Source organism: Chenopodium quinoa, unplaced genomic scaffold, assembly GCF_001683475.1.
Source record: "Chenopodium quinoa cultivar QQ74 unplaced genomic scaffold, ASM168347v1, whole genome shotgun sequence".
NCBI classification, from domain to species: Eukaryota; Viridiplantae; Streptophyta; class Magnoliopsida; order Caryophyllales; family Amaranthaceae; genus Chenopodium; species Chenopodium quinoa.
The window spans coordinates 6,868,973-6,884,686 of record NW_018742484.1 but is presented as its reverse complement, the minus strand read 5'-3'; the positions used below and the strand labels follow the sequence as shown (position 1 = coordinate 6,884,686).

Genomic DNA, 15,714 nt, shown 5'->3' with positions numbered 1-15,714 from the left:
GCGGCATAGTGAAAATCAACCAAAGTTGTAGAACCCAATTGGTTTATAACTATCATCGTCTCGTGATTTGACATGTGACTCATTGATTGTGCACTGGAGTATTGACTCGTAAACTAAGCTTTCGAACACTTCTTCACATCTAAACCCTACACTTTTTCCTTTATTTTTATTACGAAGTATTACAATTTTCCCTTCCTCTATTTAACAACACTTTACATGTTAACTTGTATATTTTGAAAGAATTTGACTAACATTTATAATTAGTCTTAATAATCATACACCTTAAGATAAATATTAACACATCATTACAAAATTCCACAATATAGAGAGTGAGGGATAGCTCAAGTGATTAAAGTTTTCTTCCCGATTTTAGGGGATCCTCGGATTGTTTCTGATCATTCCGCTCTTGTGGCTCTCTAAACACCAAAAAAAAAATAAAAAATTCCACAATATACTATACTTCCTCCGTTCCTTAATAGATGACACTTTCTTTTATCACGTATGCCAACGCACAATTTTAATGAGTTATATCTTCCATTATTAACATTATAAAATTTTAAAAAGTGGACATTAATAAAATATATATTAAGACGATTCAAACAAAATCCCACATGATTATGTTTTATCGTAGCTACAAATCACAAAAGCTAGTTTAAGTGTTGTTTGTGAATAAATCAAACTGTGTCATCTAAAAAGGAACGGAGAAAGTATGTAACAAGAATAAATACGGAGTAGCTATAGCTATTTTGGACCTTTGTGACGAAGTATCCTCAACGACCTCAAAGGGGTCAATAAGAAACAACCAACCCATAAACTGCTCTTAAGAGGAGGCATTCCAAAAGGAGGTTAGTGAGACATTTACAAATATAATGAGGGATAGTGTAGTCATTTCATTTTAAATTACGCAAAATTTCACGTGGATTGGGTGATCAAATAGTATCATTGTATGTATTTAGTGGCATTATATATGCTTGTCGTGGTACGAAATACACTCTCAGTGATATTTTATAAGCTTCTAGTGGTATAAATAGAGTGTACTCCTCATTGAGTAGTCAGATAGTACCATTGTATATTTAGTGATACTATAAATGTTTTCAGTGGTACTAGATACACTCTCAATACTACTTGAAAAAAAATTTCAATGATATTTTATAAACTTCCAATGGTACAAGTCAAAGTGTGAAAATTTTACCCTACACCCTAGTGTAGGGTGTGTTCCCTACACCCCCCCTATGCTACGTCGTTTTGTAGCTGGTATTGAGTTCCCTTTTGCGATTCTTTCCTTTTTTTTTTTTTTTTTTTTTTTCCTTTTTTTCTTTTTTTCTTTTCTTCCTCTTTTTTCCTTTTTCCTTTGATTCTTATTATTCAATTTATGTATATATATATGATTTTAAACCCTATTTTTTCTCTCTCTTCAATTGATCAACCAACCTCCATTTTTGATCTACATTTTTCTCTCGCTAATTCATCTTCTTCATTTGATTTTTTGAACGAATTCGTTAATTGTTACCGATCATCAATGGCGAATTCTGCATCTGGAGATTGCGTTGATTTTGATCGCGATTGCGAGCGTGTGTTTCCTTCTGGACTTCGTTTCGTTGATTCGTTTGTGCAACAATGTGAGTAATTGTGATCATAATTTTTCAATTTTTAATTATCCCTAATTTGTTCTGTTATAATGCTCTGTTAATTTGAACTTAATTGATGTATTATTATTCACTTTCGATTTTTGAATTTACTACTTTGATTACATTATGATGAACGTTTTTGGATTGTTGTACTTTGTATGAACATTTTGTTGCTTCATTTGTTGTTTCATTTGTTGTTTTCTCTGTGTTTTAGAATTGTGTGTTTTTGTCGTATATTTTGTAGATTATACTTTCAATTAATCGTTTATGTTTTCTTATTCATTGTTACTAATGTGTTTATGTTCAGTCTTAAAGTCATTTTTGATCATTTATTTTTACATTTTTATATCGATATTATGTGTAGTGGTAAATAATGAAAATATTGTTCAAAATATTATGTGCTGAAATTCTTTTTGCAATTGATCATGTGCTGTTTTGATATTGAACATTTTACTTATTTGTTATTGTTCATTCATGAAACTCTTTATGATCATTTATAATTGTATATTGTGCAGTGGAAAAAAATGATGATATTATGTATTTAGAAGCAGAACAGTCTGAATTAAAGGATAAAGAATTTAAATCTGAAGATGAAGCTTTCGAAGCGTATAATGAATATGCTTTTAGGAAAGGTTTTGGAATTCGAATTGGGAAGAGTAAGAGAAGAAGAGATGATTCTTTTTTGATGAAAAGATTTGTTTGTTGTAATGAAGGATTCAAAGATAATAAGTGTAAGAATAAAAGGATTTATGAGAAGTTGGATCATCGAACTGGTTGTTTAGCTTTTGTGCAGTTTCATATTGATCATTTAGGGGTCTATACATGTACAAGACATGAAATGGTTCATAATCATGCTATGATTCCTCCTGAAAAAAGGCATTTGATAAGGTCTCAAAGAGATGTGAATAAAGAGCAGCTTCTTTTCATTTCAACAATGAAATTGAGTGGAGTCAAAGTTACTGATTCTTTGAGGGTTCTAAAGAAGGAGGTTGGGGGATCTCCTAATCTTTGTTTTACTGCTTCTGATGCTTATAATGCATTGTCATCTGAAAAAGCTGCCCAAATTGAAGGATGTGATGGTAACCAATTGATTAAATATTTTGCCAAGAGACATGTGGATGAGACAGATTTTTATTATGATTTTGAACAAGATGATAGTGGTGCTTTAGTTAGTTTTTTTTGGCGTGATGGTAGGATGATGAGAGATTATCATTACTTTGGAGATTTGTTGGTTTTTGATACAACTTATAGAACTAATAAATATGGAATGATATGTGCTCCATTTGTTGGGATGAACCATCATGGTAACAATGTCATGTTTGGTATGGGTTTTATTCTTAATGAGCGCACCGAGTCTTTTGATTGGTTGTTTGATACATTTTTGCACTCAATGGGGAGGAAAAGTCCCATTACAATTATGACTGATCAAGCACAAGCGATTGCAGCGGGTATAAGAAACATTTTTCCTTCAACTGTTCATCATCGTTTATGTGTATGGCATCTTGAACAAAATTCTAAGAAACACATTGGAGCATTGAGAGCTTTGGAAGGCTTTACAGATTTGTTTGGATATCTTTTGAAGTATTGTGAAACTCCTGCTGAATTTGAATATTTCTGGAAAAGGTAAATTATTGTTTTTTGTATTTATTTTTTATTTTTATTATGTGATATATTTGATTATTATGTGATATATATATATGAACATTTAGTGTTTTACATATGATCACACAATTTACTTTGTTATGTATGTTATCATAATATTATTAGTGTCCATATTGTTTATGATCATTATTCTTTACACAAATGTACATATTTTAATTTATATTTTGTTCATTTTTAAATTAATATATGATCATTTCTGTTATACAGGATGTGTGATAAATACAAATGTGAAAATGATGATTGGTTATGTGATTTGTATAAAATAAAGGAAATGTGGTGTCCTGCTTATTCTAAGAAGTATTGGTCTGGTGGTATATTGTCTTCTCAACGTAGTGAAACTACTAATAAGTCAGTTTCACAACGTCTTAATAAGACTCAAGGTTTATGTGATTTTTATCATGTTTTTCTTGATGTCATTTCTGAGTGGAGAAGTAAGGAAGGTGCAAGAGATTACAATACTCTGAGGGGTAATAGGCACCTAGCTTTTGCTAATATTGGTATATTAGATCATGCAAGATCATTGTACACTATTCAAGCTTATGTTCTTTTTGAAGAGGAGTTCATTAGGGGGACAGCTTATGATCATGTTGATAATGGTTTGCGTTTTCCAGAATATTCATATCTTCTTTGGAGGCCTGGGAAGGATATAATTAAGCATGAAGTTGTTTTTAATAAGGAAACACATGCAATTTGTTGCACATGCATGTACTTTAGTGAGACTGGTTTACTTTGTTCTCATTCTCTTCGAGTATATCATTTGCATTGTGTGCGTAATATTCCACAAGAGTATATAATGAAACGATGGACAAAGGCTGCCATGTGTAGTCATGGTATTGAAGAACCTACTTTGAGGACAAATGTTGTGGCTACTAGTGTTTGGAGGTCACAAACAATCAGAAAGTTTGTTAAGTTGATAACAAGTTGTCAGAATTCTTTGAATGCAAGGGCAGAGGTTGAGTGTTATTTCAATCTGTTAAAAGAAAAGGTTGAGAGTGTATCAGGTGTAATTGACTTTAGTGAACCTGTTAAAGAGGTTGAAATTGTTGATCTTGAGATCAAGAATCCTCCAAAAGCTAGGCCTAAAGGTGAGAGGAATGTAAGGCCTAAGAGTACCTTGGAGAAGCAGTGTAACAAGGCAAAGGGTAATTTCAAGAGGAAAAAGTCTCTGTACACTCCTTACAAAAGGGGTATAGGGCAAGCAGTTGTACAGGTATATGATCATTTCATATTTTCAAATTGATCATTTCAGTTTTCGTAAATGATCATTTATGTTTTTTTTTTTTAAATAGGAACTTGATGAGAACGGTTGTGCTGTTACTTATGCTAATTCTATTAGTGATCCCATTGAATTGATTGTTTTGAGCAATAAACGGGCTCAGGTAAATTCAAATGTGCCAAAAAAAACATTTTATTTATATTTTATTAATATTGATTTTTATAATTTAAAAATATAGGTCGGCTTAAAATCAGCTGTTGTAGAAGAAATTCCTTCTAGTTCTAAGGAATCAAATCATAGTATTTCCAATGATTTTGATCAGGTATATGAACATTTATGATCTATATTATAATTTTTTTTTATTTAATTTTTTATTTTTTATATTTTTTTTGGTTTTTTTGTAGGCTACTGGTGAAAGCTCTCTTTCATCTATCATATCTATTGATGTTGATATTTCATCTATTGCTAAGGTTTTTTTTTTCCATATTTGTTTGTATAAGTGTTTGTAACTGATCATATACTGGTTTATTAATGATCAATTTAATTTTTTTTAAAGGCGAAGGATTTAAATCTTGAAGGTGTTTCTGCTGTTCAACCTTGTTCTAATTTTGGTGCAAATAAAGGTGCTTCTGGTGTTAAAACTTACTCTCAAATTAATCCAAGAGTTCCAATTCATACTAGTGCGTCAACAAAATCTCCTGTTGTTATTCAACCTACTGTTCCCAGGAATGTTCAAAATCAAACTCAGAATTGTTCAAACACCAATCCAGAAATGATCATATCCAACTCCAGGAATGTTCAATCAACAAATGTTCAAGTTATTTCTCCTACGGTTCAAATAAATGATCAAGGATTTCCTGTTCAGAATGTTCAAGTTACTCCTCCCACAGTTCAAAGAAATGATCAAGGTGCTCGTGTTCCAATTCTTCAATCAAGAAATGTTCAATTAGGTTCTAAAAAGATTTCTTCTAAATATGATAAGTTGTTAGCCTTTTTTGATACAAGTGTAGCTAAACGTTTGGCTAATAAAGATAAATAATTAGTATTCCAGAACTTTATAAACATTAGACTTTTTTGTAATGTTGATTTAATTACTATTTTGTAATTTTGAATTTTCGATCTATTATATAAAAAACTTTCATTCAAAGATTAAAATGAAATATCAATTACAATAATATTAAAATAAAATCCATAAGTCTACTTCTAAAAAAAAAAAATAGTCATATATAAGAAATGAACATATACATAGTTGTAAATGAACATTTGAAACTACAAAGTTGCAAATTTTCTAGCTTTCCTTCTATTTGCTCTTGATTCAGTGTTTTCTTCAAATAACATCAGTTCTGCTGTGTATTGGAGCCTTAGATTTCTAATTTGTTCCACCTGTTGAACAAAATGAATTGTCAAATTTTAATTAAACAATCTTTACTGTTTCATAAATGAATATTATATCTTAAATAATTGATCATTTATAACTCTTACATTGTTTGGTTTTAAATCACAAATCCAGCTCTCATTAGGATCAGCAGTGAAGGTTTCCATATGCTTCATAATGTAAACTCCACAGTTTGTATAGTCATTGTTGCTACGCCATTTCATCTTTTCCAAAACAACTGTGTAGTCTTCAATTCTTTTTGCATCTTGATATCCAAGGTGTTTCATGTACTCTGCCAATCCTTTTAACTGATAGAAAAAAGAGTAAAAATTGTTTAGAAGTTTGTATTGTGATGAAGACATGAACAATTAATAAAATATAATTGATCATGTAGTCAACTATAAATGAACATATTATCTCACCATCATTTTTGGTTGTTCTTCATATTTTGCTTGGACTGATACCTTTTTTGGTAGTTTTCTATTGTCAATTATATGAATTTTGTCTTCTATATGATTGACGCACAACAGAAAAAAATGTTGAGAAGTTGATACTGGGAAGAAGACCTGAACAAATTATATAATGTTATTGGACAATATATTGAAGGTAATTGAACATTTGTATTAAACAAGAATTAATACCTGTTTATATCCAACAATGCTGTCAATTTTATTCAACTTCAGTTCATTGTCAATTCTTTCTATGAAGGCATTAATTCTTGTCTTCATTGATGATCCTTCTTGACAAACTCTATTTGTGCACATAATGTGCTGTTGAAATACAAACAAACATATAGAAGTTAAATGAATTTTTAGCAATTATTTATCATAGGAAAATAGAATCAATAATATAAAAAAAGAAGAAAGACTAACATGAAGCACTGTTGAGAAATAAATCTTGTTTCTCGGCTTTTTATGATTAAGAAACCTTGCCCATCCATCTATGACACAATTTGTCACTTCAACATCATCTCCAAGAGTTTTCATTTCATTTCTATTGATGAGATTCAAGCCATCATAGTATAAGAGTGCACTGCATTATGAACATTTAATAATATGAATGTGAACATATTTTTATAAAAGATATTAAACCTTAAGTTTAATTAGTGTAAGTAATTACCTTTCATCTTTTCCACCAAGAGCAAAGTCTACTGCAATTTGGTTCATGGCTTTCTCATCTTTAAACAGATCCTTGTACTTGACCAAGTAAGGAGATCGGAAAGCAGGAGGAATTGTTTTCTTTTCGCGTTTTGGTCTTGTTGTTCAATATAAAATATTGTTAAATTAAGAAAATTATGAGGAACATAAATGAACATTTGAGTGTATATAAATAAATTTGAAATTATACCTTTCAACCTTTTCCTTTTCAGTTTTTTTCTTCTTTTCTGCAATTGACTTTTTCTTATCATCATTCCTGGTCATATTACATAACACAAATGTACATTTAGGTATATGAAAATGTTCATTATTATTTTTGAACATTTACTTAATATAAATAATGTACCTTTTTGTGACTTTTGAGGATGAAGCAACAATCTTCTTGTTTTCACTGAAAAGTGAAACAATGTCAGTACATATTAATAAAATAAAAGCTTCTTATGTAACACCCTGAATCATTTTCAATTCATAAAATGAAAGATATTGATTTAACATAAACCTATTGATTTAACATAAACCATACATTCATATTACATATTCAACAAAATAATGTTCACACATACAATAGTTTGAGAAACACCAGTTTCAAGTTACAACACGATAGTAACATAAGTTAAATTGTTCCATCTAGATATTTTATCCTACACCATTACATAACCCTAATAGTAAGACATGTCTTCAGGATTTTACCCCTCCACTTTTTCATCATTTTTTGTTTTTTTCAAAAACATCTTCCTTGTTTTGTTTTCCACCTCCAACTGTGTTTTTTGGATCATCACTTTTTTCACCACCATCTGACCTAGGGTCAGCATCAACCACTGAACCAGATCCTGCATCTAAGAAAAAATTTAATTAGATATAATATAATTTCTTTGTAAATGAACATTTGAGTATTTATAATTGAACATTATACCTGTTCTAGGCAATCCTTCATTATCTGACCTAGTGTCAGCATCAAATTTTGAACCAGTTGCTGCGTCTAACAAAATAATACAATTAATAATGAATATTTCTTGTTTGTAAATGAACATTTTACACTTTTTAATTGAACATTATACCAGTTCTAGAAAATTCTTCAATTCTTTGTTCTGAAGCTGCTGAAGTTTTACCCACATCCTTTTCTCCAGCTGTATTATAAATCATCATTTTGGAGATACACTAAGTTAATAGTATTTACACATAATAATTAGAAATGAACATTTCTACTTAAGTTTATGTACATTATTATTAAATATATGAACATATTACCATTTGTTGAAATTATTGGTTGTTCAATTATATCACCAAGTGTTGAAAAGGTGGGCCCTGTTTCTGTTTAGGACAATTTAGACCACAAATTTAGAATTTTTCATATAAAAATTAGGATATATAGTCTCTTTTAGTTAGAATTTACCAATGGCTGGAGAAGGTGGAGTCAACCCCAAGCTGAAAGCTTTTCTGATGTCATATTCTTGTTCTTTTTCCTTTCCCTTTTTGGTTAATTTCTTCCCAGTCATTTGCTTCTCAGTTGTTTGCTTTTCAGACCCTTGCATCAGATTCTTCTCAGCTTGTGCAAGTGCATTTAGGAAATCCTCACTGCCAAAGAATTCTTCATCTTGGCTTAGAATTGATGGTTCCCTAGCTACCACCTTTCCTAAAACTTCATCAACTTTTTTCACCAAGTCATTTCCAGGGAAGATATCCTTTGCCTTCACCAATTTTGAAGAAAGCTTTGACAGGTTTGAACAAGTTGTTTTTACCAGGGAAACAAAATCATCCATAAAAACCTATATGAATGAATATTAAAAATTATGCAGTTGAACATTTCAGATTATACAAATGAACATTTATGTGAACAAAAGTGATCATTTTATAACCTTAGGACTTTCTTCAACTTCTGCAGCAATCCTTGGTAGAATTTTCCCTCTCCCAAATCCCAATTCTAATTCAATCTTCAACCTCTCAAGAACCATGTCTCTATTCCATGCAGATATGATAGGAATTGTTCTTGGAGGCCTTTTGTCTAACCTCTGAACTCTATCAAAATAGAACAACTACAAGAAAAAAGAAAACATGGAACAGAACATAAACAATAAAAAAAAGTGCATTTATTTAAATTTAAATGAACATCTTGTATCTAAGAATATACCATCAGAAATTGAAGAGGGCCTTTGTAGAACCCCTTGCCTTGCTGCTTTCTCCAATCAACATGACATTTGATAAGTGAGTCATATACAAACTGACACCAGTTCAAATTTTTTATGTTTTCTTTGTCCATCATAGAATAAAGAAATTTGAAATGGCATTGATTGTTTGATACACATTTCATCAAGCAGTTCACAGCCACTGCTAAAAAGTTAGTAATGAAATGTTCACTTGGTGGTCTGTTGTTGGTGAATTTATCATTTATGTATCCATTCACAATCTGCAAACAAAATGAACAAAACATTTATACTTTTGATCATTTAATGTATTTAAAATGAACATTTAAAACTGATCATACCTGACTCACTGATGGAGTTTTTCCTGACCATGATTTTCTCCATTTCTTCAGAAATTCTGCATACTCCTCACTAATTTTATCAGACTTTGGCTCAACAATTGGAATTTCTCCTGTAGGCAAGCCATAAACTACCCTAACATCCTCTACCTCAATTTCTATTTTTTCATTCTTTGGTAGTTCAAAACACTGGCTATTTTCTTCAAAACTTCCCAATAACCAGTTACAGAACTTTTGATCAAGTTGAGGTAAACTAATGTCAAGAAGTGATCCTAACCCTATATCAATAATTTGTTGTTTTTGGGTAGGTGTCATCTTTTTTATCCATGCAATGAACTTCACATGTCCTCCTCTCTTTGAAGATTTCTCTTCCTCAAATTCATCTTCCTGAATTTCCTCAACTTCATCAGTTTCTATTGCTTGAACCATTTCAGTTTTCATTTTCTTTTTTCTCCTACCTTCAATCTTTCCTTCATCATACAGTACCATCTTTTGCTCCTCCTTTTCAACCTTTGCCTTCACTGAATTCCCTTTCTTTGCCTGTTTCTTCCTTGGCTTTACTTCTTCCTCTTCCTCCTCTTCCTCCACCTCATAATCATCCTCACTGACAGGCTCTTCTTCTGCTCTATAAACTGACTCTTCACTATCATCATCACTGTCAGTAGAACTTTCATCAGTAGGATCTTGAGAGGGTTCATCTGATGGTACTTCTTGTATTTTTTTTCTCTTTCCAGCATTTCTCTTGGCAGGACTGACATCTGAAAATTAAATATATAATTTTGTTTAAGTATTGAAAATGTACAGTAAGCAAATGATAAAATGAACAAAATTGTTTTCTCAAATGATCATTCTATATATAGAAATTGAACATTTATAATATATCATTATATACCTGCTTTTCTTTTGCCAGCAACCTTAGAAGTTTTCTTCACTTCTTCTAGAGTTTTCTTTTTCCCACCTATATATTGAAATTGAACATTAATGATATACCATCATAAATGATCATTCTATACATTAAGATTGAACATTTACCCTTTTTGCCTTGGTCTGGAGGATATTCAGCAGGAGCACCTGCCATTTTTTTTATTGGAGTAGGTGCTGGAGGTGGTGCATCAGCTTCCTTTTGAATAGGAAAATTCCTTGTAGACATTCTTCTCTTCTGTCCTATTTTTGCGGTTTCTTTAGCAGGTTCAACATCCTTCTTCAGGCTTCCCTTTTCAGATTCATCTAACAGAACATCTATTGTTTTTAAAAAAAATTATGTTAGTATATTTGAAAGTGTAATATTTATTGTGTAACAGAAAAGTATTATGATTACCTTGGCTCCTTGTAATTCTACCACTTGGCACAACAACAAGGCTTTTGTTTTTGTTTTTCCTTGCAACCATTTTGTATCTTGTTTTCATTTTGGTTGACTGATCACTTTTTTGTGATGATGGAGCTGTCTCCTCACTAAGTTTTGTGGAAACTTTATCATCATCTTGATCTAGAAGATAAGTTTCATCCTCAATTTGAACAAAATCAGGTGCAATTTGTGCTGCATATGAAATGATCAAATATAAAAGATTAAATAAACATTTATTAAATTGGATGACAAATGTTTACTATATACAATATAAATGAACATTTCAGGTAATGAATATGTACATTTTCCACTATTTACCTTTCGGATCTGTTGTCTTTGTAGACTCATCTTCCACTGTTTTCTCTTTAGGGATTTTCTCCTTTTCAGGCTCTTTTTTTCCCTCTTGTCCTTCTATGAAAATTTAATTAGTTAATATTTATATATTTTTTTAATCTTATTGAACATTCAATATTATGTAGATCCAATATGAACATTTTATGTAATAAAAATGTACATTTATAAATTTTTACCTTCTACATTTGTTGTCTTTGGAAAGACATCTTCCACAGTTTTGTCTTTAGGGCTTTTCTCTTTTTCAGTCCCTTTTTTTCCTTCTTGTACTTCTATTAAAATTTATTTAGTTAAAATTTAATTTTTTTAATCTTATTGAATATTTAATATTATGCTTTTCCAATATGAACATTTTTTGTAATAAAAATGTACATTTTAAAATTTTTACCTTTTTCCACAGTTTTCTCTTCTATTGGCCCTTTTTCTTTCTTTTTTGCTTCACCTTCAAAAGTAATAGTATTGTTAAAATTGATATTTATGACTATTAAACAAAAATATTCAATAAATATGATCATTTACCTTTCCTGATTTCCTTGCTTGCCTTTTCCATTCTTTTGAGATTTCTCATAATTCTGATTGTCGATTCTTTGTACTTTCTGTAAATGTATGATATTAACTTTGAAATATATTCATTAATTGATTAAATTAATTCAATTATTTAAATTTAAACATACTTTGGGTTTCTCTCTATGTCTAAATGTATTTCTTGCATCTTGTCCTTTAATGTTGTTATTCTTGAATCATCTTTGGGTTTTCTGATATTTCATTAAAAATATGTTTGAATTTACAATTTTGATTAGTAAATAAAAAAATGAACATATAACTTATATTACTATTGGCCATGAGCAAACTTTTTTGTACTGATTTTCAAATGAACATATAGTCTATCTAAATTGAACATTTAAGTTTTCTTACTTTTGGCCAAGACTATTCTTTACTGGATTGCTTTGCACTTTTGGTTGAACTTCTTCTTGCTTGCTGAAATCAATATTAAGAAATACTTTAAATAAAAAATGCACATAAATTGTACATAAAATATACTGTTATAAAAATGAACATTTGTTTATATAAAATTGATCATTAGTATACCTTTCATCCCTACTCTCTTTGTCAGTTGTGTTATGTGTAGCAGACACACTCTTAGTTGTTGCATTAGTAGCAGGAATGTTCTCACTTTGTTCACTTAAAAAAAACAGAATTATTTTATATAATATGATATTAAAGTATGAACTAATTTATACAATGAAGAAGATAATTAGTTATTTTGTATAAAGCTTTTATACCTTATTGTTTGATTTGTCTCTGGTGGTCTTGATTTTGACATAACAAATTTCACTCGAACCTTTTTTTTTTTCACTAAAATTTTAAGAATTACCTAATAAGTTTGGTATATATATACAATGTACAATAATTGAATGTAAAAACAATTATTTTATACATATAAACTTACTTGTTTAAAGTGTATCTTTCATAACTATTACCATATTCATTTTGTTCTATAACCTTCTTTAGAGTTAATGGTTCAGATTTCCCATCTCTAAATTGAAGCAAGTGTATCACTCTAAATGGCACATCACTACATTATAAATTAATTACATGACATTAGTTTGAATGCATATCACTGAAATGATTATTATCATATTTATATATGTGCATGATGATTTAATGAAATGTATATTTGTTATTTAAATCTCAATGACTACTCAAATGAACAAATATACATATATGATCATAATTATATCTATAAATGAACATTATGAGTATCAAATATGATCATATACAATGATGTTTCAATGAAATGTACTTTTGTTTTTAAATCTCAAAAAATACTCATATGAACAAATATAAATATATGATCATAACTATATCTATAAATGAACATTATGAGTATCAAATATGATCATATACAAATAACATATTAAACAAAGATAAAACCAATTTTATCAAATACAACTAGCATATTAGACATGAACATAATATATTCTGTAAATGACTAATTACCTTGGTAGTGGAGACATTGTTAAATCCGTACCAATTGACTTGTCAATATCTTTTAAAAGTTCCGGATCTACAATTGGATCATTTTGGCGGTTTTTTTTCAATTTGTCTACTCTTGACTGAAGAGGTACATCATCATCATCGTCTCTGTTTTATTTAATAAATTGTTAATGTTTTAGTTATTTTCAGTAAAATCTTAGAACAATTACTACAATCGCAAAAAATTTTAACAAAAATTAGGTTTTACAAATAAATTCGCTCTATAATTTTCATCGCAAGAATATGAACAAATTAGGTTTTACAAAAGTTAGGGTTCATACATTTCTTCAGAAATTTTCAACAAATTACTCGTCTGTGAAGTATTTTTCTCCAAAATCATACTACAATTGCAAAAAATTGAACAAAAATTAGGTTTCACACATAAAATCGCACTATAATTGTCATCGAAAGAAAATGAACAAAATTACTTACTCTTTAGATACATTTTGCTCCGATTTTGCAGTTTCTTCTTTCATGTTCTTCTCTGTAGTGGTTTTTTGCAAAATCGCACTACAATCGCAACAAAATGAACAAAATTAAGGTTTCACACATAAAATTGCACTACAATCTCAAAAAATGAACAAAACTAACGAAATTACTTACTCTTTTTGTTGTGATTGTTTAATTTCTTCTCGAATATCAGACATTTGAAGCAATTTTGGAGTATTTTGAAGCAATTTTTCAGTGATTTAAATTGAAATTTGTTCCGATTCGTTGGGTTTGATGAGAGAGAAACTCTAGAGAAATGAAGAAGATGGTGTTTAGAGAGAGAGAATGATTTGAAATTGATTTTTATTTTTTATTTTTTTTATGTATATATATGTGGGGTAGGGGAAGTTAGTTATGCAGTTACTGTGGTTATTGTGGGGAGTGGGTAATTATTGTGGGTTAGTGGAGGGGGTGTGGGTAGTAACTCTAAACGCTGCGTTTAGAGGGAGTGTAGGTTGGGCTACCTACACTAGGGTCTAGTGTATACCAACTAGTCAAAGTGTGTTCCCATTACTAATTTTTCTCTTTTTACGTGTAATTAGGCCCATAACACTTTTTTATCTCTTCTGTGTACTTTTATTATATATATTTTAGTATTGTTATTTATTTTCTCATACATAACTACTTCCTCCTCTTAAGAGGTAGTTCTACTGACACAAAAATAAGCAGGTTCTAGAGGCTTTACGTACGTGAAGGCCAATAGTAAAAGAACGTGAAAGCAAGCAAGTCGCCTTCCAATTCTGGTGGGACAAAGCTTAATTGGTATTTTCCCAATCTTGATACTTTCTTCGTCATTTTATAATCAATTGAATCTTTCAAAGTGAAATTACAGTTGAACTACACTTATCATTCATTAATTCTGAGTATTTTTATTAGTCATTAGATGTGTGACATGTGGAAATATTTTAGCCATGATTTATGCTCCTACATAATGTAGTTTACTTTGGTAGAAATATAGGTTAATGATATTTTTATAATATAAGGTTTGTCACAGAATTCTAATGACCTAAGATATTGACAATCGGATTAGTTTCTTATTCGTTAAGTATAGGTTCTTCAATGGGACTATTATATATGTGGACTTCATTCAATTGGGATGTTTTTTTTTTTCAAACAATGCTTATTATATGGGAAGTTACATTTTCGTTACAAATTTTATAACTTAATTAAATAATGTAGATGTAGTTACTTAATTGAATAACGGTTGTTAAGGACCTTCATGAGTTCATGATGTTTTATTGGAGGATTTAAGTGATGTTGCGTGGACTCGTCTTGTGCTAGAAGCCCAAAATAAAGGGGATGTGCTTTGCTGTAGGGAGTTGACTGTTGCTAGTTTCTTTAGCTTCAGTCTGCTTTTGATAATTTGTACTCTTTGTAGTGTGTGATTTGTTTTTATGTCCGTGCTTTTGTTTTTGTTGAGTTTTGTTTTTTGGGGTGTGTTTGTTTATTTTGCTTGGGCTTTGCCCCTCTTCTTCAACCTCCCCCCCCCCCCCCCAAAAAAAAAAAATAAAAAAAATAAAAAAAAAAATAATTGGAAAAGAAAAACTGTATGTACGGACTAGTGACTACCATGTTTTATTCTAGCTATCAAATTAGTAGATCCATAAAGTATTCAAAAAAACACCAAAGTGAGACTACTATTAATAAAAACATCATATTAAGGTATTTCAAAACACTTAAGTGCATTTAGGTATTTTAAGACACCAAAACAATAAATATTTCTCTTATTTAAAATTTTAAATTAAAAAAATAAAAAAATGTTTTAACATAGGTTTATCACACCAAATTTGATTTTGGCATACACCCTTTAGAGAGCATGAATTTATGCATTCTTCTCACTAGGCGGTATGCTAAAAGTTACTTGTTTCCTAATAAGAAAAAAAGTGTTACTCGTAAGTTTTTATGGTTCATAGTAAATTTTACAGTAGTAGATTATTTCATCTGTTTACCATCTCCAATCATTTCCTCATAACGT

At 30.0% G+C, this 15,714-nt stretch overlaps 3 protein-coding genes across 7 annotated transcripts; 1 reads left to right on the top strand and 2 right to left on the bottom strand.

Annotated features, from left to right (window-relative positions):
• Positions 1 to 1,383: 1,383 nt before the first annotated feature.
• Positions 1,384 to 5,568, top strand: LOC110719607 (protein FAR1-RELATED SEQUENCE 7-like). Of its 4 annotated transcripts, XM_021898578.1 has the most exons (7): positions 1,384 to 1,619; positions 2,144 to 3,251; positions 3,498 to 4,500; positions 4,580 to 4,669; positions 4,745 to 4,828; positions 4,911 to 4,976; positions 5,063 to 5,568. In XM_021898578.1, exons 1-7 carry the CDS (start codon positions 1,385 to 1,387, stop codon positions 5,543 to 5,545), a joined length of 3,069 nt encoding a protein of 1,022 aa, XP_021754270.1. In that variant the 5' UTR covers position 1,384; the 3' UTR covers positions 5,546 to 5,568. The 4 variants fall into 4 exon arrangements, with proteins under 4 accessions (XP_021754270.1, XP_021754272.1, XP_021754271.1 ...); XM_021898580.1 differs by lacking the exon at positions 4,580 to 4,669; XM_021898579.1 differs by lacking the exon at positions 4,911 to 4,976.
• A 128-nt stretch (positions 5,569 to 5,696) lies between these two features.
• LOC110719606 lies at positions 5,697 to 7,379 on the bottom strand. Its single transcript, XM_021898577.1, has 7 exons — positions 7,229 to 7,379; positions 7,001 to 7,135; positions 6,754 to 6,913; positions 6,523 to 6,651; positions 6,304 to 6,447; positions 5,989 to 6,189; positions 5,697 to 5,889 (listed from the first exon to the last, which is right to left on the bottom strand). The coding sequence occupies exons 1-7, from the start codon at positions 7,360 to 7,362 to the stop codon at positions 5,776 to 5,778; spliced, it is 1,017 nt and encodes a 338-aa protein (XP_021754269.1). The 5' UTR covers positions 7,363 to 7,379; the 3' UTR covers positions 5,697 to 5,775.
• Positions 7,380 to 7,561: 182 nt separating this feature from the next.
• LOC110719604 lies at positions 7,562 to 13,931 on the bottom strand. 2 transcript variants are annotated; one of them, XM_021898574.1, is made up of 21 exons: positions 13,683 to 13,931; positions 13,532 to 13,591; positions 13,215 to 13,358; positions 12,303 to 12,395; positions 12,129 to 12,191; positions 11,888 to 11,968; positions 11,733 to 11,809; positions 11,602 to 11,655; positions 11,393 to 11,485; positions 11,181 to 11,273; positions 10,836 to 11,054; positions 10,550 to 10,756; positions 10,410 to 10,475; positions 9,521 to 10,275; positions 9,167 to 9,442; positions 8,895 to 9,071; positions 8,432 to 8,804; positions 8,287 to 8,349; positions 8,097 to 8,165; positions 7,952 to 8,017; positions 7,562 to 7,868 (listed from the first exon to the last, which is right to left on the bottom strand). In XM_021898574.1, exons 1-21 carry the CDS (start codon positions 13,724 to 13,726, stop codon positions 7,744 to 7,746), a joined length of 3,198 nt encoding a protein of 1,065 aa, XP_021754266.1. In that variant the 5' UTR covers positions 13,727 to 13,931; the 3' UTR covers positions 7,562 to 7,743. The 2 variants fall into 2 exon arrangements, with proteins under 2 accessions (XP_021754266.1, XP_021754268.1); XM_021898576.1 differs by lacking the exons at positions 13,215 to 13,358; positions 13,532 to 13,591; positions 13,683 to 13,931 and adding an exon at positions 12,497 to 12,870 and having other exon boundaries at positions 7,564 to 7,874.
• Between the last annotated feature and the right edge of the window lie 1,783 nt (positions 13,932 to 15,714).

Bases quoted from the DNA above. Each gene is read 5' to 3' on its own strand.
- LOC110719607 (XM_021898578.1), top strand. From the start codon at position 1,385: ATGATTTTAAACCCTATTTTTTCTCTCTCTTCAATTGATCAACCAACC. The intron at 3,252-3,497 runs GTAAATTATTGT...TCTGTTATACAG, and splicing joins TTTGAATATTTCTGGAAAAG to GATGTGTGATAAATACAAAT. The intron at 4,977-5,062 runs GTTTTTTTTTTC...TTTTTTTTAAAG, and splicing joins ATATTTCATCTATTGCTAAG to GCGAAGGATTTAAATCTTGA.
- LOC110719606 (XM_021898577.1), bottom strand. From the start codon at position 7,362: ATGTTCAAAAATAATAATGAACATTTTCATATACCTAAATGTACATTT. The intron at 6,652-6,753 runs GTTAGTCTTTCT...GTATTTCAACAG, and splicing joins ATTTCTCAACAGTGCTTCAT to CACATTATGTGCACAAATAG. The intron at 6,448-6,522 runs GTATTAATTCTT...TAATTTGTTCAG, and splicing joins GCATTGTTGGATATAAACAG to GTCTTCTTCCCAGTATCAAC.
- LOC110719604 (XM_021898574.1), bottom strand. From the start codon at position 13,726: ATGAAAGAAGAAACTGCAAAATCGGAGCAAAATGTATCTAAAGA. The intron at 12,192-12,302 runs GTATACTAATGA...TATTGATTTCAG, and splicing joins AAAGAGAGTAGGGATGAAAG to CAAGCAAGAAGAAGTTCAAC. The intron at 9,072-9,166 runs GTATATTCTTAG...TTTTTCTTGTAG, and splicing joins GCCCTCTTCAATTTCTGATG to TTGTTCTATTTTGATAGAGT.